The sequence below is a fragment of the Pteropus vampyrus genome, unplaced genomic scaffold (genome assembly GCF_000151845.1).
Source record: "Pteropus vampyrus isolate Shadow unplaced genomic scaffold, Pvam_2.0 Scaffold109, whole genome shotgun sequence".
Taxonomy (NCBI): Eukaryota; Metazoa; Chordata; class Mammalia; order Chiroptera; family Pteropodidae; genus Pteropus; species Pteropus vampyrus.
This window is the reverse complement of record NW_011888890.1, coordinates 2,807,146-2,830,475: the sequence shown is the minus strand read 5'-3', so window position 1 is coordinate 2,830,475 and position 23,330 is coordinate 2,807,146. Positions and strand designations below refer to the sequence as shown.

Here is a 23,330-nt window from a genome sequence, read left to right as displayed (position 1 = left end):
TCTGTATATTTAAAAGTTTTAACAATATAATATTGGTAGTGGGAGACTCATTTATAAGATTGCCTCTCAATCACTGAAAGGAAAATAAACCTCTCGAAATCCTTTCCTAGGCCCTGTGTTCCCTGGCATGATAGATGGCAGCAAAAGTAGTATGGAATAGCACAGGAACACACCTTCTGAAATCCCATTTCTGCTTACTTGGGGTATGTTTTCAAATCACCAACTTTCCTTACTTTGAGTCCTGTGCGTGTGTGTGAACTGAATTCCCATTTGCATTTTGTTTATCAGCTTGCTATCAGTGTCATGCTTCTTTAGTCAGAGCTGGAAGATCTTTGAGAGAGAGTTGAGAATGCAGGGAACCACAAGGTAGTTATTTCAATTTAGTGACACTTTTACACAATGACATTCCTTTGTGACCTAGGAGAGTTTGCCAGGAGCTTTATGGTTAACATAAAGCTCACATTTTCGGAAGCTAATAAACATCTGTATATTACATAATCTGTATTTATTACATCTAACAGTCCTTTCATCTTGTAATTTGTGTTAAAGATGTTTTAAAGATAAATATTCTGTATTATGCTAACACTGTTCATTGAAGAGCAAGATCAGAAAGTAGGTTATAAGAAAAAGGCAGCGTTTTATAATCATAAAGAATAAGTATTCAGTTGAAAATATTTGTATTCTGTCATTTATGTCATGTGCCTTTTAAGAAAAGTGCATTTGCTCATTAATTACAGAGTTATGGTGTTGTAAAGGATCCCCTTCTTCTCTGTGCTGCTCAGAGCACATACAGAATCTTGCATTTAATTCTGGATATCACATTGTATAAGGAGCATTGAGCAATTGAAGTGTGACCAAGAGTGCCCACGGTGGCAAAGGATCTTCAGACAAACCACTGGGGAATCTGTTGAAGATACAGACAGAATTTTGCCTGTAGAAAAGCCTGCCAGAGTGGAATCTCCTCCCCATTTGTAAGGGCTTCCACATGGACCAGGAAGCAGATTGATTCTGTTAATGCCTCAGAGGACCAAAATTTATAGGAAGGCAGATTTCAGCTCAGTGGAAGGAAAGAGGTATAGCAGATAGAGCCATGAAACGAACGGCCTTATAATGTAATGAACCAGATGCAGTTGGGGGTTTTTCTGCCTGACTACTCTTGTCTTCTGTTTCCAGGATATGGAAGGATACAGGGGCCCACCCACACCTTTTTCTAAGGAGAATGATATTTCTTGAGATGTACAAATAGGGGGACCAAGTGCTCTCCCCACAAAAGCAGAGTATCCTCTTTGTGCTGGGAATCAGTTCTAGAGTAGGAGCTAACGGAGTTTCTTTCCAATTCTGTTGTTTGGATGCATGTCTTTTTGGAAGCGCTCAAGGGAAAGTACATCTTAAGTCAAGATTCTGATACAAAGAAATATATTAGTTTTTATTTAAAAGAGCAAATTAATTCTATAATGTTAAAGCTGAATTGAAAATATAATTATATACTATTTTTTCTCCATACGTATTTTATAGTATTCATTTTTTTAGGGTTATACAGAAATAGTCTAGTATATTAAATGCCTTATAATGGTGGCTTATGTTTGGAACTACAAGCAAATCATGCGGTATTTTTGTTTCTTTGTGTTGGGGAGGTAAACACGAACAATGAAAATTTTAAAGATAAGATGCTTACACAATAGATCAAGAGTAATATAAGAATTTGGGAAAATGTTTGTTTGACATTTTTAAGTAACTGACTTTCTACCGTAGTTATATGGCCTTGGCTGCTGCTTATAAGTTTTAAAGTCTTGGTTTGTTAAGAAAATTAAGGAGAGTTTTGGGTTTTTTTTTAATTTCTTTGTTACATTTTTATCAAGGAATGTTTGTTTTTAGAAGCAAATACTGGAAACTAAAGGTAATCAAAGCGTGTTCCAAAGCTGAATAATACTTTGGCCCATTCGTCAAGGAGTGGTCTCTGTCTGTCTTGCTACTGTCTTCTCCTTTTCTGTCGCAGTGGAGCAATACGGGGGCTTGGTGTACACTCTTGTATTTTAGGTTCCAGTTGAATGTCCAGGGCCCTCTTGAGGGCTTCTGTTACTTTAGCTTTCTTATGGATCCTACGTTACTTCCAACAGTCTGCCCTCTGTTCTTTTCCCACTGCAGACACATGTAAAACCTACAAATTGCAGATTTTATGTGTATTTCAAAACCTTTGTCATTATACTTATTTAAAATATGATTTCAGGAACAATCACCTTGTAACATGAAAGAGCTAAAGAAAATAACAGGAACTTGGTATGCTTAAGAGGACGATCAGGAGACAGTGGTAGCTTAATTCAGCATTCAGCCATTTAACAAATATGTATTGAGTTCCAACTGTGTGCCAATCAGAGCTGCTAGATTCTAGAAGTTAAATGGGGAGCAAGAAAGATAAGGTTCTTGCCCTCATAATGCTTATAAGACTAGTAGGGGGGAGATGGTACAACTAATCACATAAGCATAATACATATAAATTGTAGTAAATTCTTTAACACACACATGCACAGTGCTTTTAAAAGCAAGTAACCTAGGGGACTTCTGGTGTTTTCTTGATAAAGTGAGCTTTGATCAGTGATCTGAAGGATGAGTTGCAGTGATAGAGGTTTACAGACAGGAGGAAGCATGACTTGCTGAAGAACTGGCAGTAGAGAACTAATTGGAGTATCCTGGTATGTAGAGGAGAGACTGAAGGGCAGCATAAGGGTCTGCCTCAGAATACACATTTCCCTTCTCCGCTCTGCTGCTGTTTTTTGTGGTCCTTCCAGAACTTTCCTAGGATTATCACCCACAGAGGAGGGTGTTCTGTTTTTATTGTAATGAATCATAACCCTCTATTATTTCAGGTGATAAACACTTCTAGAAGCAATAGAACTAGTGGTGGTGTCACTGTCTCAGCTCTTGATGTCAGATCTATAGGGGGGAGCCCTTTGAGTTTTTAATGGTGGATAAAGCAAAACTCTTATTGTTCATCAGCTTTCCCTCTAGGCTTCCCTGGGTAGAGAGTTGATAGGAGATCTTTTGGACATGGGAATTGCTTTGCTGTTGACAGAAAGACATGGTGAATTTGATTAAATTAAATTAGGAGCATGTGTATGCTTGACAAAGTGAGCTAATGAAGGAAAATGCATCAAAAGGATTTATGGTGAATTGATTAAAATTTTTTCTTTGTGGAAAGCACTTCTGGCTTAACGCTTGGAATTATAAGGCTATCAGTGCTTCTAGGCTCTCCAAGTTCTCACTTCCCTTTATAGTAGGCAGTTTGGGGACTTTTCTTTCCTTGGAGCAGCTGCTCATTCTGCAGCATACTCTGTTGCAGGCAAAAGTATTCCCAACCTGCAATCTGAATTGCATGGAGGAAAGAGGATAAAAGACACTATTTGATTTATTAATTTCTAGTGGATTAGAACTACAAATGTTTGCTATGTTTTTAATTTGAGAAGTAGAGAGAATCACAGCAGCTTTTAATTATGCATTTTGTGTAATGCAGCTCTGAATAGAGCAGAACAAAATTAAAATTGTGGATCAAATACTAAATCTGAGTGGATGCTAAAGTGAGCTGTAGTGTAATGCTAATGGTTTTGCGTCTTCCTGGCATTATGTCAATAATAGCTCTAATCACATTAAGTAGAGAGCCCATTAGCTTTTTCTTTGCAGCAGCATGCACCATAGCAACATACTACGACTTCTGAAATAACTTTTGACATATTTTTTAAAAGCACTGCTATGTTCAGGCTAAGAGGCAAGTGTGTAACGTATGCATGTATGAACACAGTTGTGTTCGCAATGCTGTATGTGCAGTGATGTTCTTTTGTTAGCATAGACAGATTAGCCCTACCTAACATTGTTTTTGAAAAATGTAACCCAGTGGCCTTATCTTGATAAATTTAATAGATTATCTGTTATTTTCATGAGACTAGAGCTTTCCTGGAATTCACCATGGTAGAAAATCAGATCTACTTCTACAGCATTGTACCTAGAGGGATGAAAGGCCTTTTGCTATTTCCTCTCTTTGTTCTCAAATGGCATGGCATTTGATAACTGTCCAGCTCTATATAGTTCTGTTTCTCTGTTGAAGATGGAACAGAGAAGTCTGGTTGAAGTTCTTTTGCTTTAATGTCATTACAAGTCCATTTTGGTAGAGTGCTTTTGTGCTCCCAAGGTGAGCTTACCATGTGGTGTTTCTCATGGATGTTTGCAGTGACTGGGAGACTAGAATTAGTATAGTATTTGAATATTCTTTCTTTGAGTAATAACTTGGGAGAAATACTGAATATGTTTAAACTTTCAACCAATTAAAATTTTTTCAGAGAAAGCTTCAAGTATAATTAAGACTTTCAGTTTTTCTGTTGTCACACTATTTGAAGATAAACTAGGAAGCTGACAAGGGAATTTTCAAACCAGTAGTGTCCAAAGGCACTTTATTCTCAATATGTATGTGACTTGATGACTTATCTTTCTCCCCAAATCTTCACCCAAACAATTTATATTTGGAGAGCCAGGCTTATAGTATTGAGAGCCCATCTTTGATTCTTTCTTCTTTTTTACCTCCTCTATCCATTTGCCACCCACACCCCCAAAAAGTCATTGCTTCAGTCTTCTAAGTAAATACTGTTGCTTCAGCCTTGCAAATAGCCCCTGAATTCATCCCTTCCTCTCCACCCTGGAACCTCGATATGGACCCTCCTTGTCCTTTGCCTGTTTTAGTGATAATGTTCCTTAACCAACCGTTCCTCATTCTACTACACTATGAATGATTTTTTTAAAAAGCAGCATATATTGATGTGTATGTGGATAGAGTTCCTTTTTTTCCTAAGATGTCTTCTTTTAAGTTAGGATGCATAATCCTAACTTGTATTCAAGATGCACAATCAAGGACAAGCAACCTTAAATTTTACAGCTGATGACTACATTCTGTTAGTCCAATTGCAGAGTCTATTTCTCTTAAAACTTGAAAACAAATGCTACTTAAGTCAAGAGTTGGATATCTTGTCTGTTTATCTTTGGTATCAAAGACCCAGAGAATTTGGAGAAACATCACACAGCTTTAAAATTATTCAGACAAGCTGTAATATCACATGACCACTCCTCCAAATAGTAAGACATTACTCACTGGATCTAAGACATTTTAAGTACTTAATCATTATAATACCTTAATGAGATAGTCAGGAGTGAAGTTTAAATCACTTTAAATTAGGGCAAAGAGAGGTGAAGTGACTGCCCAAGTTTACTTTGTCAGTGGTTGAACTGGGATAAACTCTAGAAATAATTGCCTTTTTATTTTTATATGTTAAAGTATACTTCCACTTAGCCTTTTAATTCAAGAGTTAATTTTAGTTCCTTAAAAGAATTAATAAGTGCTACTTTATATACACATGTGCAGTCTTACTTTTTCAAAGCACTTTCAAATTTGTTTCTCGTGAGAGGCCCATAAGGGGAAAAAGTAAGGCCTCCTAAGGGTGAGAAATATGAAACATGGTCGGTCATGACGGATCTAAATTTTTCCGACTCTTGATCCATGGCATCATTCTGCCAGAATGGCTTCTCACTTCTGCACAGATGTAGTGTTTTATGGTGATAAATGCCATTTTCTGTCAGACTACACACTGGGAACACCTCACAGGGAAAGAGGTGGGAGCCACCTGACTTGCCCATCTAGTACCTTGCCCAGCTCCAAGGTGGTCTCTAAATGTCTGTCTTCTAACATTGTTGTCTCCTTTCTCTCTAGATCTGCCTTGAAAACTTGCCATAGCTATAGCTCCACCTTTGGGTAGATGACTCGTATCCGGTTTGCATGCTCTCACCTTCCTTCTGTACCACAGTTCCACATTTTCAAATGTCCACGTAGTCTTGATGCCTGGAAGCACTATTGGCCAACCAATATCAACATAACTAAAATTGAATTCTTAGATTTTACTCCCTTTCTTAAGAAGTTATTTCTTATAACTTCCCACATTGAACTTTCATTTAATATTCAGTAGAGTCTTCAAAGAGTGGATTCTGTGGTGTTTCCCCTTGCAATTCTAAAGTTTGATAAAACATAATTTTTTTACCTCCAAGAGACATAAGAAGAAATACAATGTGGATCATACTTGTATTTCAGAAGTTTTACTGTGTTTAAAGGCTGGAGACTGGTTTAGGACTGAGGGAATCAGGATTCATTCTAAAAGGAGATGGAAAGTGACTGAACAAGTGACCTCATCTGAATTTTTGTCCTCAAGGAGCACACAGTCATGTAGAGGAGAGCAGATATACGTCAGTCAAGGTAAGGTTAAAGCAAACCGGACATGTTTAGAAAGCTTAGATCTCAGTTTTTCCTAGTTTTCATCATTCTCACTTTGTCAGACAAATGCAGTGCAGCATAGCATCTCTTGTGAGTTATTACCACCTTTTCTATCCACACACCCCCTCCTCCAGCAAGTGGGAAGGGAAGGGGAAGAAAGATGGAAAAGAGTTGAGGTTCTCTATCTGTACTGTCCGAGAGTTCCTTCCGCTTTTGTATCGGTGCAGGGCAATATCGTGTTTGCAGGGCCTTTAGAATTCGTCCTGACAGACCGCAAGAGAATCACCAATATAAGATGAACATCCTCTTTTTCAGAGCTGCTTGTTCCTATAAGGTGAATGCAAGATTTACTCCAGATGAGCTCAAATTTAGTTACGTATACTACGTAGTTTGTTGGCAATGTTTAACATATGAGAAGCCCACATGGATATAAATATATAATACTCCGTAGCACATAGGGTGAATGAAAAGCTGATAACTAATTTACAATTTAGGAAGATTTTTAACTAGATGTACATTTGCTCAGCAAGCATTTTTCATGAGTTTGCTGTGTGCTAAGTACTTTGAATATCAAAGTAAAAAATCAGCCAGGTCATTGACAAAGATTTGTTGTCATGCAAACTAACAATTACAGTACTATGTAGTACTTGTGTCATTGGAAGTGTGGACAAATAAAGGTATAAGAGACTGTACTTTGTTGTCAGACTTGAGCTTAAGTATCTTCCCTGCTTTCTATTAGCTGTGTCAGTTTAATAGGATTTTTAACCTTTCTAAGCCTTGATTTGAAGCTAGTAATAGTACCCACTGTATGGTAGTTGTTGGGGAAATTACTTCAGATAGTGCATGAACAGTACATAGCAGAATACTTGGCGGAAAGCAAAACTCAGAAGATATTAGCTGTTGCTACTGTTAACATTAATAGGGAAATGAGCCTCTAAGTTCATCTTGGACAATCAGGGAAGACCTCTGAAAAGAGCTAGGTAGCAGTTGAGGTGATACTAAAAAGATGAGAGTAGGAATTTCTCAGGAACAAAGTATTCCATCTAGGCTAACAGGAGATCATCCATGAAAGCATAGAATTGTGAGGAATGATAGCCTATTTCAGAATTTTGTGAATCAATATTGCTGTAGCATAAAAAGATAACACCAGAGATACCCTTGGATCAGGGTCCAGGTCTTGAAGAGCCTTGTTGTCCAGTAAAAGGCATTTTGAGTTTTTACTCTATGCCAGTCATCTCCTAAGTGGAGTGGCTTAGATATTGAGAAACAGGAAGAAAATGTTAAATTTCTATTTATTTTTTCCTTATCTTGGTTTAATTTTGTTTCATAATATTTATAATATGCATATAACATATTATAAGACATTATATATTGCCTGTATATAATATATAATGTAGTATACATGTAGGTAGTTTGATATGATACTCAGAACAAAAACATGCCCATAACAATTATTTTCATGGCTAGTGTTTTTCTGATTGGTTATGGCATTCATTCAGATTGATTGTTGCTCAGCCTTCCCAATTATTAATAAGTTTTAATATCACTCCTTTAATTAAGTATAGCTGTGTTGGGCTATGTACTTGTGTTTTATCACTGATCATGAATCTGTTGACAGCTTCTCTGGGAAATGGGGAGCCACTGGAGGATTTTGGTCAAGGATGTGAAATGATTAGAATCAAGTCTTAAAATCATCACTGGGGCAGCATCCTGAGGGTGAAGTTAGCATTGAGAAAGGTTATAGGAGGAGATGCCACCTCCTGATTTAATTAGGTCTAAGCACATAGTTCATAGTTGAGGCACAAATACCACCTTTTTGTTGGAAGACTTACAGAAGAAAGAGAACATGATTGGTTTAACTTTTCAAGGGCCAATGAGTAGAAAAGATATTGTTCAAATTTTGAGAACAACCTTGCATCATACTGTATAATGATATAGTTACAGAAAAACAAACCCAGAGAAAAAAATTGAAGACTTCTTTAAAAATAGTCAGAGAAGGAAGCAAAAGTAGATACAAAGAGAAGCATACAGTCATAACATTTAATAATTTTAATAACCTGAATAGCATAGGCACTAACATAAGAACAGATGCCAAGACATTGGCCCATTTTCCATACTAGTCTGGTATATATCAGCTCAGCATTAGCCTGGGGGGAAAATATATGAGAGAGAGAGAGAGAGAGAGTGTGTGTGTGTGTGTGTGTGTGTGTTTGAGGGTCTGAACAATTTGTTAGCTGTAATTAGCTGCTACTGTATGCTCCCTCCCTATTTTTAAACCATTTATCTTTGTCTTCTCGAGTTATGAATTCCGTACTCAGAGGAGGAATTGGGAAATAATTCTCATCAGTGTTGATATGTAACCCTCATTTGCAACAAATGGAAATTTAATTCTGATTTTTGTCAGTGCAGTGAAATGGCCCTGAAAACATCTTCTATTTGGATAGGCCAGAAAAAAGATTTAGCAGATGAGTATATACTCAAAATGGCAAATTTTCAAGGTCGTCATTTTTCTCTATCTTCCAAAATGGTGTCAGAACATCTCATTCACTCTTATTCAAACTCCTGAAAGTTAGCTTTTTTTTCGTTTTCCATGAGATTATCGATGTTTCCTATTACATGCAAAGTTAACATGCTCTTATCTTCTATCTGCGTGATGGTACACCTTTCTTAGCAACCTTCTTTCTCTAAAGCAAAGTGAAATGGGTGATAAAGGAAAGTTGTTTTCAGGAGTGAAAATGGAAAGAGGGCAATGGAGTAGTATGCAGAAAGAAAGAAACACATGAGTTCTGAATTGGGGAAACAAGTCAAGTGAAGAAGGAGGAGGATGGGTCTAGAAATTTAGGAGCAAAACCAGGAAATCACATAAGAGTGGAAGGGAAATAACTTCAGATAGAGCCTTTGAGTTCTGAAACAAAAGAGAGAGAACATTAACAAAAAATCACAGGTGGAAACAAAGAACAAAGAGAGGGAGGGGCCATTTCTTCTGGCAAAGGAATTGGAGGGAAAGACTAAGAATAAGCAGTAATGCAGCAAATGACCTTTTGGGATTGATGATGTGTTCTCTCTCCCCCATTTCCACTGTAGAAGAGAGAGGAATGATGTAGCTGGAAGACAAATTGATTCTTAACTATCATACAACCGAAGTCATTTGTGCATGAGTTTGCCGCTTTCCATTAGGTGGGTTTTTATCAGATGGAAGGTGGGGGGTTTTCTTTGTTTTTCTTCATACTTAGTCTTTAGTCTTTTGACTCTTTGTGTTAATCATTTTGCCATCATGAGGTATAAGATTTAGTCCTGGTTCCCAATTTTATACTAGTTTAATTTGGGGATCCTACTTTTAGACTAGTTTAATTTTTGCACTTAAAGGCAAAAATTAAATTCAAATGTTTGAGAAGGTAGAGCAGATAGAGGAGTAGGCGCCTCTTAATATAAAAGTTGGGGACAGAAATTTCAGGAGGTACTCCTGAGCTGTTTTAGATGGATCACTTATTCTTATAATAAAGCCAAATTTAATTTCCATTGGCATTTCATGTTTCAGCTGGCAGGAATAACTTTTTTCTTTGGCTGGTGAAAGGAGATGGTTTTGAGGTATAAAAAAATAAAGAATGCGGGTGAAGAAATCCTGGGTTAGCTCAAAGACAGCAGGAGGATTTCTGAGAGGAGTAGGAAAGCAAGCTATAGACTTGCCGGTGGACACTCATTAAATGTTCATAGGAACTGCATGTGATGAAAGGCAGACGACTCTGAATTTATCTTGTAACTGTATGTCTACAGCCAGAGGTATGCGAATGAAATCAAGGAGAGGCGTTAAAGGAATTATTTGTTAGGAAGCAGCAGCAAGATTCTGTTTACTTATATACCTTGCAGAGAACACTACCAGCACTTGTGAACTGGAAGCACATGAGAAGTGAGTGGCCTTCCAACTCAGTGGCAGGTGGACAGATGTTGTTAGAAAAGAAATAACTCTTATACCTGAATAAATTCCCAAGAAGGTTGAGAGTCCCTGACATAGTAGGTATGTAAAGCCATGTAGCTGACATTAAGTCCTGTTGCACTTTTGTAACCTCCTTGAATCACTGGAGCGAGCAGTCCCTGGTGAGGGAGCAAGTCGCTGGGTTCTGAGTCTTGACAGGGTGTTGCACCTGTGATTCCTGAAACCTCCTTACACTCCCCTGTTTAGTCCTGGGTCATTGGAATGCAGGCGCCTGATTGAAGCATTTATTCATAGCAGATTAAGAATATAAGTATCTGTGAGGCCTCACTTAGGAGGCTCTTAGAGGATTAATAAAATATTTACAAAATAACCTATATGATTGCTTCATTTTTGAGATATTTGGCTCTAATTGCATCATAAATCCTCATTCAAGTGGCTTCTCTGTCCTGTGAAGGAAATTCTGTACTCCTGGAGAAGCAGAAACAGATTCCTGCCATACTTTTATTAAAAACAAAAAAGAACCAGGTTCCTTTGCACATGGGCGTTCTCTTTCGTTGACACACACGAAGCCAGCATTCAACACACCAGTAAACAAAAGGGTAAAATGATCATTTTAAAGAGACATTATTGATTCAGTGAATGACATTCACATGTAAAGCATTCAGAAAATTCATCTGATTATTATAAAAATCTTATCTCTGCATGTTTTATTTAACATAGCACCTATAACCAAGAAACTCTTAAGCCGATCAAAGTATATAGTTTTTTTCCAATAATTTAATTTTTTTAAATTTTAACCTTTGTCTTTAAGTCTTGTTTTCACTTATTGTTTCCTATTTTATATGTGATCTCAGTAGATCACGTTGTACAATCAGATTTCTAGATGCAAGTTTAAGGTTTCAGTTAATCCTTGGATTTATGCTAAAGCTGTAACTATTTATATGACCAATCATTTACTGAGTGCCTGCCTGTGCCTAGTATTAGGCCAGGCCTTTCGTGAATATTTGTACTTCATTTAACTCAATCCTGGCAATTGCTAATAATCCTAAAAATAACCCTAAAATGTATTGCTATCAGGTACTATTCTTGTTTCGTAGCTGGGAAACTGAGGCTCAGAGTAGTCACACAGCTGATAAGTAAAAGACTTGGTATTGGAGCACAGGTCTGTGACTTCACACTCCATACTATATTTTCTTTTGTTTTAATTGATTTGATTTGATTTGATTTTCCTCTTCAGTTTTCCTCCCCTTTCTTCGATAAAGCAGGTATTCAGGATTGCTAGAACCAGAACATACCCTGTTTTCCCCTGATAATCAGTGATTTTTAATGCTGTATTACTGAATTTCCCTTCAGTTGTATGCTATTGCTCCTGTGTTGTTGCTGTCTTTTTTCTGTGGTATAACTTGGAGTTGGCCTCTTGATACGTGTTATATAAACTTTAATAAAATATTTATTAGATGATTAAAAGTTTTGCCAGAAATCCATATTAAAATGTTCTTTAAGGCTAAAAATTATTTATCTGGCAACATTCTGCTATATATAATGGAAATATTTTTACCCCATTTCCTTTCATTTTCTTTCTCAGAGCCCTTACAGAAAGGGATAATGGAGCTGGCAGCTGTGGCTATAGGAAGTCTGTGCAATCTGTGGTTTATATATATGAAAAATATATGTGTTTGCCACATTTTTTTCTTTTTGTTTGTTGATAGATACAGAAGCACCAATTTTCCACTTGTCTTACTCGTGATTAATTGGGATGTCTTTGTTCTTTCCTATGCAAGATCTAAAAACCAGCCTCTGTCTTCACTGAATGTCAGCGCAGCTGCTGTTTGCATGCTGTTTTCTTTGTTGCTATGTGTGTGGGTGCCTCAGGCCCAGGTCCTGAGTCCCCCTTCTCCTGCCGTGCATTGCCTGTGTTTCTATGGAGAATAGTAATATTCTTGGATCAGGGACTTTTACAGATATGTGTGTTCTTCTCTGTTGGCTTGGAGTGATCCAGGACCACCAAGCTTCATTTTGCCCAGAGCCTCAAATCCCAACCCCCATCTTCAGCAAAATCTATTGCAGAGAGCTTTACCCTACAGCCACAGAAAACAAATCTGACACCTGTGGCCTGAGAGCATTACTTATAAAGGCCTGGAAACTCCCAGGATATTGTTTATGAAGTATACCCTCAGTCAGGTTCACAGGAGTTGCTGTGTCTCTTGTTTCTAGCTACGTGTGAACATCAGACCCTTTTATAGAGAAAAGGAGGAAGGTCATGTTATAGAACAGGATCACACATGTCAGGACAAATGCTGTTCATGACATTGAATTTTGACTAATCTCCTGAGGGAAGGAGGAAATACATGCATATGGGCATGTTTTGGCTTCCATTTAAGTCTAATTGTTTTTGTTTTCACTTAAATTTGGATTTCTCTCATGATGAGTGGTGCTGTTCACAAGAGGCTGTAGAGTTTCTGCACTCACAAAGTAGAAGGAATGTGTTTTGCCTTATACCAACTCAGTAGGGTTGTTCTTTCTAAAACCAGGAAACTAAACAAAAGGGCAGTGTATATATTTGGCCATTTTTCTCCCCTCACCCTAGACTTGAGCTGAAATGCAGTTTCTAGCCTTCATGCGTGCGCTGAGTTATGGAGTAATTGAGGTACTGCATGTGGAACCTTTCTCCTTAGTACCTGGCACATAGTAAGTGCTCAGTGAAAAGTAGTTCTTACTTTTCCTTGGAGCCAAATTCACATCACACTTCTCTCCTTAATGCATATTTACGATAGTCCTTTAGTTTGATCCGAAGGTCAATTTCTACCTTACCATAGAGCCTTAGGAAATGTCGACTTAAAATGAGAATTTTGTTTTGTGTACTTCGACATATAGTTGGTGGATTGGTTTGAAAACAAAATGCTACATTGATTTCCTTTTCCTAAATTATTTTATGTTTCTAGCAGATTGCCATAAATAAGTTGGGTGTCATATTTGCAGGCTAAGTACTGACAAACCGTTTCAGACAACAATGAAGATTTTTCTACCCTATTTTAATATAAAATCAAAACTAAGAGATTTGTAAATATCCCCATATTGATTTTTGTTCTCAAAAGTGAATGTTGAAAGGAACTACAAACCTGCTTTTCTAGCCTCTGGACCAGAGGCTTTTGAGGGGAACCATTAGTTTTACCTTCTAATAGACAACATTTGACATAGTAAGAACTCATTTGAATGTACGCTCTCTAAAGAAAATGAAGCTAACATAGTCCCCTTGGTGTCTATGAGCCTTAATCTCATGTATTTGTTATTATTATGCAGTATGATGGTATGTTTTTTTTTTTTTCCTTAGATACAGACTGAGTTTTCAGTAATGTTTTTTGAACTCAACCTATCTTGATACTATAGATTTATAGATACTATAAATTATACCTCTCTGTGCTTAAATACAGACAGACATCTCCCTGTCTCCTACCTGTCCACCTATTCCTGGTTTGAGCATTAGAGCTGAGCTTGTGGCCATCTAGAACCACAATGTTAGAATCTGTTTTAGTGTGGGATGGCAGAGGGGGTGCAGATCTGAAACAGTGGTGGATATGAAGCAGTGATGGATAGGCGTGCAGAGTAGTGTTAACACAGCCGGCCTGAGACCACCATCCTTAAAGGATCTGTGTGCATGGTTGCCCCTCGGCTGTATCTAGAAACTTGAATATGGGGAGTGTTCTCACCATTTCCTAACTGATTAGAGTGTCTCACTGTTCTAAACTGTGCTAAGTAACGTGGTTTATGCTGAGTACTTGCTTTCCTTCTAGGAGTCTGGAATTTTGGGTTTTGGTACATGCTAGGCAAAGGGTGCATATGTGACCAGCCCCCAAGAAAAACCATGAGCTGAGTTGCTAAGAAACTTCCTTTGTAGACAGTTTTCACAGTTCGATGCTGGAGAAATTAAGTGCATCCTGTGTGACTTGGGGAGAAGACACTTAGAAGTATGCTCTTGGTTTCCTGTGGAATTTACCCCATGCTTCTTTTTCCTTTGCTCATTTTGCTTTGTGTCTTTTCATTGTAATAAATCTTAGCTGCGAGTATGATTATATGCTGAGTCCTGTGACGTCTCACTGATCCCAGGTCTGGTCTTAGGTACCCCCAATACCATAGTTAAAACCTAACTTGTCTAAGAGAAAAGACAGAGTCTGAAGGTGTGCCTGAAGATTTGCCTCATGGAGACCCCCATTCTATATAATTTTCTTCCCAAGTACTACTTCATTTGGTGTTAAGTTTAGTAAATATGTTTATAATATAATTAGGTGGGCACTCCTGGCACATTAAGATATCAGTGTGAATTCATTTCTTGTTTTCTACTTCCACTGGAAACAAGGTGTAAAGTAGAGACTTTGCACAATGTGGCCTGTCTCTCTCTCACTTACATACGTGCGCACATTTTTCCTTAACTTACTATTCCAATAATCATAAATCTGTACTAATTAGAATTCTCCTCATTGATGGAATAGAGTGACAATTGACTCTTATTTGGAAGTGCTTTATAAGTTAGAAAAATAAAATAACAAAAATTACCTTAGAGTTAATTTTGGGGGTGTTATTATGTTCCTATACCACTTCTTGGATATTTGTGTAGAATATGCCTTTTCTTACTAAACCAAGAGAGAATTCGCCAGAGTTTAATATCTCTATTTGAAAGGACTCTTTACTCGCTTCCTCAATGGGAATAAAAAGAGAAACAGAAGAGCTGCAAAGAAATATCATCTAGGAGAACATTTAGGGAGAAAGTACAGGAGAGAAACTGGATTTGGTAGTGGCTCTCCCTTGCCTCTGTTGGCCTGATAGTGCTCTCAGCTGTCTGCCAGAGTTTGCGTATGCTTTGCCTTTTTGGTCTGATGGAATAACCTTTATGTGTTACTTCTGAGACAATTGAACGTAGAGCAAATAGAGCATGTAAATTTATAGACAGTGTCTATTTTAGACTTCATGAAAATAGATATCAACAGAAGACAGGTGAGATGACAAAACTTTTGTCTCCTGCCTTGATAGGTAATTCCATAAAAAGTAAAAAATGAAATGTTGATGTTCCTGTGAACATGTTTTCATTATTTCCAATAAGGAAATTTTAATTTTTTTAATAAATTACTTAATTCCTTGATAGTTTTTATTTAATATATCTTTTTATCTTCAGATAAATATGATAAGTAAAGAAGAGCATCCTCCTAGCATTTAGCAAATGAACAAATAGTTGATTTTCTTAAAAGATGGCTGAAAAAGTTGAACTGTTTTATTGCATGGTGGTTCACTGAGAGGAGCAGTTCACTAATTATAAAAGTTAGTATATTTCTATGACACGTAATTCATTCATTTTATATTCTATTGAATTATTATAGCCATTGTTTAGAAGTGACAACTGATAATAGGTATGCAAAGTAAAATAAGTGAAAGCCTTTTATAGTTTATAGCATAGACTGGCTGAAAGACCTTCTTTAATATTTCTTTTTCAATACATTTCATATTCATTTATCAATATCCGTTTTCTATCCTTTCTTCTCCCCATTCTGTGCATTTTATTTTTGTTCACAACCAGAGCTCCATATTAGGATTAAACTGATATATTCAAAATTAACCACTCAAGTCTCTACTTTCTTATAACTATTTATTTTCCCATAGCCATTTTAGTTTTACCAAATCTTCTATGAATGAGATTTCTCTCCCACTCTTCCCTCTGCTCTATCTGCTCATACTTGTATACCTCAAATGTTGGCCAGGAGTTTCTTACTGTTTCACTTAAATCATTATAAATGTTCTAATGTTTAGTTTTAACATTGAGTAATTCGTTGTTGGCCACAATGGGAATTATTTCTAGTCTGTCAGACTTGACATGTATACTCATGTCCCACATTTGCATTTTTAAGGTCCCTTTTTAATACTTAGCTCCTCATTCCTAAATTACTTTTTTCTCTTAGCTTGTTTTCCTATAACAGCTACTCTTTTTCTGTACTGCCATTTATTTTGCATTGTATACGATTTAAGTAGTTTGCCCTACACCAATAAATAATTCTAATAAAATGATCTTGGAAATGTAGGCCCAACTGAGGTTTTAAAATATTTTGAGAGAAATGGATTTTTAATTGCATCGGAAAATAATCATATTTTTACTTCTTAAGTACATAATATAAACCTTTTGGATATCTGCATTTGTGAATATTGACTGCCTAACCCACACATTGGACAACTTACGTTGTAGATGCACACTGACTATTTTTAGAAATCTAGTAAGCATCTGTTTAAAGAACATAGTCGGGTTTACAGAAATGACATGTGGTCATCAACAGAAATTAATTAGGTAAAAAAAGAAAATGATTGGTTAAAAATTTGTGTAAAGACAAGTTTTCTGGAGCCTCTATACTCAAGGGTCTGGTTATATTGTAAGAGGTCATATCAGATTGCATGTGACCTATGTAAAATGGAATATGTTTTTAAAAATCATGAAAAGCAGATGGGGATTCTGAGTAGATCACAGCATTTATGATCAAGGTAATATTTGAGAGGTGGGCCTTGGTTGATAGTGGGCTCCCAGAACATTAATGACGACATTCCAAGGTGAAGGGACAGTGCAAGCAAAAATGTGGTGTGGTGAGAAATTATAGTGTTCACTGAAAGCTAACTGGTTCAGCTACAATGTCACAATGTGTATAAAAGAGATCAAGACTTAAAAGCTAGATTGGGGCAGTTCTTGAATGCCAACATGAAGAATTTATGCTTAAATTGTTTAGCAAAGGAGAGCCATTGGAGTTTGGAAGGAGGATTTTGTAATGTGATCAGAGGTGTACTTTAGGAAAAGAACCTTGGCATCACAATGTAGTCAAAATGTGAGTGGCACAAAGGAATAAATGGGAAGAATGAAGAATGATTAAAATAATCCAGTTAGGAAGTAAGGTGGGCTATTACTAAGCTTGTGATAATAGGGGTAAAGAAGAATAGTGGGAAAAGAGAGGGAAAGCAAGAGGCCACTGATGAAAGTTTAGGTTGGGGGAGAGGGCAGACAAGAATGTACAGGGTATTTCAACATAGTTCTAGACTCACACTGCTGGTTTTATATCCTGGCTCCAAAAATTACTAGCTTTATAACCTTAGGCAAGTTATTCAACTTTGATGTACCTCAATTTCCCCATCTGTAAAGTGGGTTTAATAATAGTACCTCAAACCTGATCTGAGTGTAGAGGGACATAATACATACATATTAGTTGCCTAGAGTCCTGCCTGGCTCATTGTTAAGGGCTCAGGAAAGTGCAGGCATTATTATTTTTCTTAAATCCTGAGAGCTCTAGCATGTAGCTCTTTTTACCCCATTTCATATATGAGGAAACCAAGACACAGAGACTGTGTTATTTAAAACAATCCTTTAGCCTGAAAATAGCATTTAGTTAAAAAAAAAAAAGGGGGGCAACATACCTTGGTGTGTTTCAGATTTTGGTTTTTGTTGTTGTTTTGTTTTGTTTTCAGAAGTCAGGTGACAGTTCTTTTTGAGCAACTGGGTAGTTATTTGGTCAATAGGCAGAATCTATAAAGAAATCCTGACTTGAAATTTTCCTCATAAAAGAGATGGAACAGATGCAAGACAGAAATGAGAAATAGCTGGATGATGGGAAGACCAGATGAGGATTCAGGCATTGATAAGTATAAAGTTATTTGCAGAAGATAAAATGAAGGAAGAAAGTGTTGACACTAGGAGTTTTTCTCCACTAAATGCACATTTTCACCCCCACCTCCAGCCAAGTAGAGCGAGTGGCTATACATACCATTCAGCAAGGCTAAAAAAAAAAATGGATGGGGGTGGGGTGGCAACAAAATCCAATGTTAGAAGAAAAGGAAAGTTAACGATTTATAAATTCACTCTCCTCAATTCTGTATCCAATGATAATCTAACGTGTTTTTCGGGAAAATTTTAACCCCTTAGTGGTGGTCAGCAGTGACCTCAGTCTTAACCAGGATCTCTTAACTTTGGTTTCACACACTAAAAAGAAAAGACTATGTATGGTGCTTTCATTTTTGCCTGCAGCACTTGCTCCGCTGAAACTGCGTTGACCGAGCGCAGGACTGACACTAAAATCAGTCTTTGGGGATTGGAGGGAGCCCTACGGGTTGGGCTTAGCATCCATGAGGCCCCTGGGCTAGGCCTGTCAACTCTGGCTTTCATGTTTTCCTTTCTTTTTACTGCAGCTTTTTCTTCCAGCCAGTTCAGCACGTGAATCAAGAGGTACTGTATGTGCGTGCATGCTTCCACCAAATAGCTTTATCATCAGTGCTATGAGCCCTCCCTTATAAACTTGTGGCTGTCATAAGGCAATTTGATGCAAGCTTTCTACATGCCCAACTAATTGAGAGTTGAAAGCCATCCTTCAGACTGGTGTGGCCTGGTTACTTGTGCTTGCCAGCTATCAGCCACCTTGTCATTTAAATGGAGGCATTTTGGTTGTTTCACATTTCAAAATGTTTTCAGATACTGATTAAATGGCAGTCATCTCAGGAAGCCAGATGTTTATGCCTGTTCTAATGCAAACATTTATTTACCTGGGAATCTGCAGAATCATAGATTTCAGGTTAAAAATAAATTCTTCCAGATTATTTACAGATAACTCAATCTTTTTTTTTTTTTTTTAATTTAAAGATGGTCATATTATCCACTTTTCCCTGAAAATTATATCAGAGCAGATGTAGTTACCCTGATGCAGCAGTGGACTAATTTCATTGATGTAAACATTATTAAACAATTTCAAATGCGACTTTGGAAACAGTGTTTCTGAACCTGTTTAATAATGTTTAAAAATGCATCAATGAAATTGTCTTAGCCTGTGGCCTTATTACATTATCTGTTCTCAATTATGTAGATTCTGTGTTTTTTGTTTGGACTGGTTATTAGTATGTCCTCCATCCCACCAAAAAAAATATCCCAGCTAAAGAGTATGGCTTATGCCTAACCCATTGAATTTGATTTAGACTTGAAAAATCTTGGAAAAGACCTCAAGAATGCTATATTGGCTTTTAAAATAATAGAAGATGCATTCAGGAGGTTGGACTGGCATTACTATTTCAGTTTTGAGTCTCTCTTTTTTCCCTTTTACCTCCGTTGCTCTTCACCCTCCACCCGCCCCCAGTGCCATTGCTGTGATTCCAGATTCTTAGCTATCAGCCTTGAAATGTAACATAAAACATTAAATATATTTTTACTAATTGTCATCTGCTAAAATCACAATTCAAGCTCTATGCTGAAGCTTTTTTTTTAAATTTCAGAAGCAGTATTTAAGTGGTGACATACAGTAATTTGTTCATTCTTCTGTCAGTATAATTTACAAGGCAGTGGCAGATAAACATAGCAATACAAGATTCATTTACGGTGACACAATGGCAGATACACAGAGCAGAACCCTGCCTATGAGATAAAGTGGACTGAGTGACTTATGCAGTAATTAGGGGATAATTGTCATTAACCTCACAAACAGTAGTTTACCCATATTGTTTAAAAGGCTCCAGGATGCATAATGACAAGGTAATCTGTCAAAGCGCTAGGGGGAAATATTAATAAGATTTGTGCAAGCCTGGATAGAAAATATGCAGAAAGCGGCCACATTAAGCTAATTGGTGGATGAATATACACTTGTAAAAGTGCTTCTAATGGCACGTTTGCTGCTCTCCAAATGACTACCGTTAATGTGGAGAAGTGGGCTGCTTAGAAAGTCAGGACTGCTGGGACAAGAGGGTATTAAGGCATGTAGACGCAGTTATTACCTTGTGCTCTGTAATGCATGCTGCCGCTTCTTATCCTCTTTTATTTTGAATTTCTGAGTTTTTTGTTATAGTCTCATATATGGATTACACTGATTATTCTGTTTTTGATCTATATTTGTTCAATCAGTCACCAACAACCCCAAATCACTTCTACTTTGCAGACAAATAAAATGTATAACGTCTATATTGATAGCTGCTTATAAATATACAGACACACAAACTGTTAATGCATATGCGATTTATAATTATACACACACGTGCATGTGTGTCTGCGTGTGCGCCTTTGCTAGGAACACATTTAATCTGAGCAATCAAAGGAAAGTATATCCATCAACAGCCTTGTGTATGTGTTACAAGTAATAATGTGTTGTTCCCCGATGAATGCTAAAGCAGGAAATTAATCTTTGTGTTCTACGGCTATTCTTATACCCGGAGAAGAACAAAGTTAAATTTCCCAATACATCTTTCTGTTCAATCACACACTCAGTCCTCAGTGTGTTTTATGGAATACTCAATCTTTGCTGTTTTATGGAATACTGCTTAGTGAGTGTTCAGTCCCTTTCTGTCCTGCTCCCTCACATCCTAATGAATATGTTAAAGTTCCTTTGGGTTGTTCAGTCAGCTTCTGTTGTGGAGTAATTCAAAGTATAATACATGAAATAGAATCTTCCATTCAAGCTTTAGAAGCTCTGATAACGTACCAGTAGTTAGAATCTTGGCTGCACAGTTAAAACTTCAGAGCTGGAAGATTGCGGCCTTGAATTTGTTCCAAGGTTTTAGCCCTTACCTGATGTGTAAAATCAGTCATTATGAAAAAAAAAATTGTGCACTCATTTTTTGCTATTTATCAGACATAATGGGAAAGCACATCAGGAAATGCCAGGGTCTCTGGCATTTATGTTTAGAAACATTAAGCCCCAGCAAAGACCGTCCCCCTGCAGATATACAGAGGCTTTCCACAAACTCAATGGCAGAACTTTGGTTATGGATAGAGAGGTAAACTAGAAAATGTAGACCTCAAAATGTCAGAAAGGGCTCTGGTGAGTTTTGTTTATTGCAAAGCAAGCAGATTTATAGGTGTCCTAGGAGTTGGGCTTATCTCAATGTAGAAGAAAACAAGACCACCTGCAGGAACCATCCTTCTCTATTCTCCTATTTCTAGTGTTTTCTCTGATGATTTCAAACTGTTCCTTTGCTGTCCTGAAGCATAAAATAATTTACCCTCTAGCATTTCAGCCGTGGTCCTCTCCAAGTGAATAACTTGTATCTGTTTAAAGGGTTTAATTAACTGCTATTTTTTTGGAACTAAAGACCACTGGAAGACTACAGATACTTATTTATATAGTTTCATGGAATTATAACATTTATTTTGGAATGGTTGAGCCTCAAGTTGCAGAATATTCACAGACCCTACTGGTGTGATTCCAGGGGGTTCCAATGACTCTTAGGGACTTTCTTGAGCAATTTCTCTAGTTTACAAGCAAAGTTTTCACTTTGACCTGATCATTGAATTTATCAGGAATGAAAATTAATCCAGAAGAATTAGTGATACCTCTAATCACATCACTGTTCAGCAGCCCTGGACATAAACATCAGGGAAGCATCCATTGTATAGGATAATACAGCAGCTCTCCATAAGGGCATGTATTCTGAACATAAGTTGGTTATGCAAATTGATTTAAAAAAAAAAGTTAGTCTAGGGTTTAAAACATGTTAATTAAAATGATTCGTGTGTCCAGATTCTAGGCTTAGATAGTTGAATAATGGAACATTACAATATAATAACGGAATTTTGGTTTAGTAAGGCTTAGAAAGTTTAGTAAGACTCTCTTATTTACATGTGCGGAAACCAAAGCTGGGTATTGGCAGTCACCCAGATGATCGTTGGCAAAAACGACACGAATTCAGGTGTCATTCACATACATGATTTATTTTCCTCCAAGGTTGAATATGTACAGGTTATATCAAGCATAATAAAAATTTGGAACTTTAACATGCAAATTCCGTGTTAGCCTACTGGTATGGAATTAGATAATCTGTGTTTAAAGACTACAGGTAATTTTATATTAAAGGTTGGTATGCTAAGAATATCAGCTGGATTTAAGATTTTCTATTTTGAAACCTGAATGATTCCTAAGGTACTATTATTAAATATTGAAATGTATCATGTCTTTAAAAGTTTCCCAGGTTTGATTTAGGATGGAGCTAGGTAATTTGAAAAATGCTTTTGAATCTTCGAAGTGCAGCTCTACACATTGCAGAAAGTAATATACTCCTCAGAAATTTCTTTTTACATGGCAAAGCAAGGCACCTGCTTTATTTATTTGCAAACAAATGCTCATAGAGGAATGCATGTGGCTGGTTTTAAGCTAGACAAGCTAAAATTCCTGGGTACAGAGAAGAAATCCTGACAGGCCTTTCTTTAATAGAGCTTAGCTGGAGTTTCTGTGATTAAATGTGTTGTAACCCCAGAGTGATCTATCATAATCACAGTTTTTAAAGTAAAAATGCTGTACAGATTGTTACTGAGGGAAAAAAATGATAGTTCTCAGAATTATATATTCTTATCTGGTCCATAATCAAGAACATTCTATAACAAAGTGAATTTTTTATCAAAAGTCAAACAATATGTTTTGAACAGAATCACAGGAACAATTTAAAACTTGTGCCCTGGCATTTTGATAATGTAATTTTGGTTCGATGGGTGATCGTGTTGGGAGGGTACATTGTTCACTTTATCAATTTTTTTCTTTTAAAAGATGCCTTTTTCACGGTGAAAATATTTTCAAATATAGATCGGAAAAATAAATGATAGAAATTTATATATTGAAAAATATATCAAAGCAAGTACCTGAAAGTCACATAAAATTACCCTGTTGCTTTTTTCTTCTACTACCAATTTCAGTCAAGTGCTCCTCAGACTTACAATTTCATCCAAGAAGAGGCATTCCTTAGCTTTTGTACCTTTTTTGCAAGTAATTTGATACTCCTTACCTCATTATACCACTACTCTCCATGATTGAACATTTTAAATGTTATAATAAGACAAATTTATAATGAGGCTCATGTACAGTAGGAGTGAGCCAGGTTGAATGGTCTCTATATACATGTGCATGTTTGCGTATATGCACATATTGTGATAAGTAACTTTTAAAGTAAATCCTTGTGTGCAAACAATATATATATAGAAAGAAGACATCTGTTTTAGCATGTCAACTAACAAGGACTAGTAAGGTTTTCATCTTGATAGAAAATTCCTTAATACAAAGTTTTCTGAGAGCTCTAGCCTTCTAACCAGAGTGTGTATTCCTATAGCGTTCATTCCTC

General features: G+C 36.8%; 1 protein-coding gene across 32 annotated transcripts in view; it reads left to right on the top strand.

Moving 5' to 3' along the window:
- Window positions 1-23,330, top strand: part of BNC2 (basonuclin 2) — a 399,821-nt gene that overhangs the window by 341,389 nt on the left and 35,102 nt on the right. The window contains exon 2 of one of the 32 annotated variants that reach the window (XM_023533710.1): window positions 111-203. The exons of the other annotated variants lie outside the window; for them this stretch is intronic. Within the exon in view, the coding sequence (XP_023389478.1) occupies window positions 135-203 (69 nt within the window). The 5' untranslated portion in view covers window positions 111-134. The remainder of the gene's footprint in view (window positions 1-110; window positions 204-23,330) is intronic. 32 annotated transcript variants of the gene reach the window in all.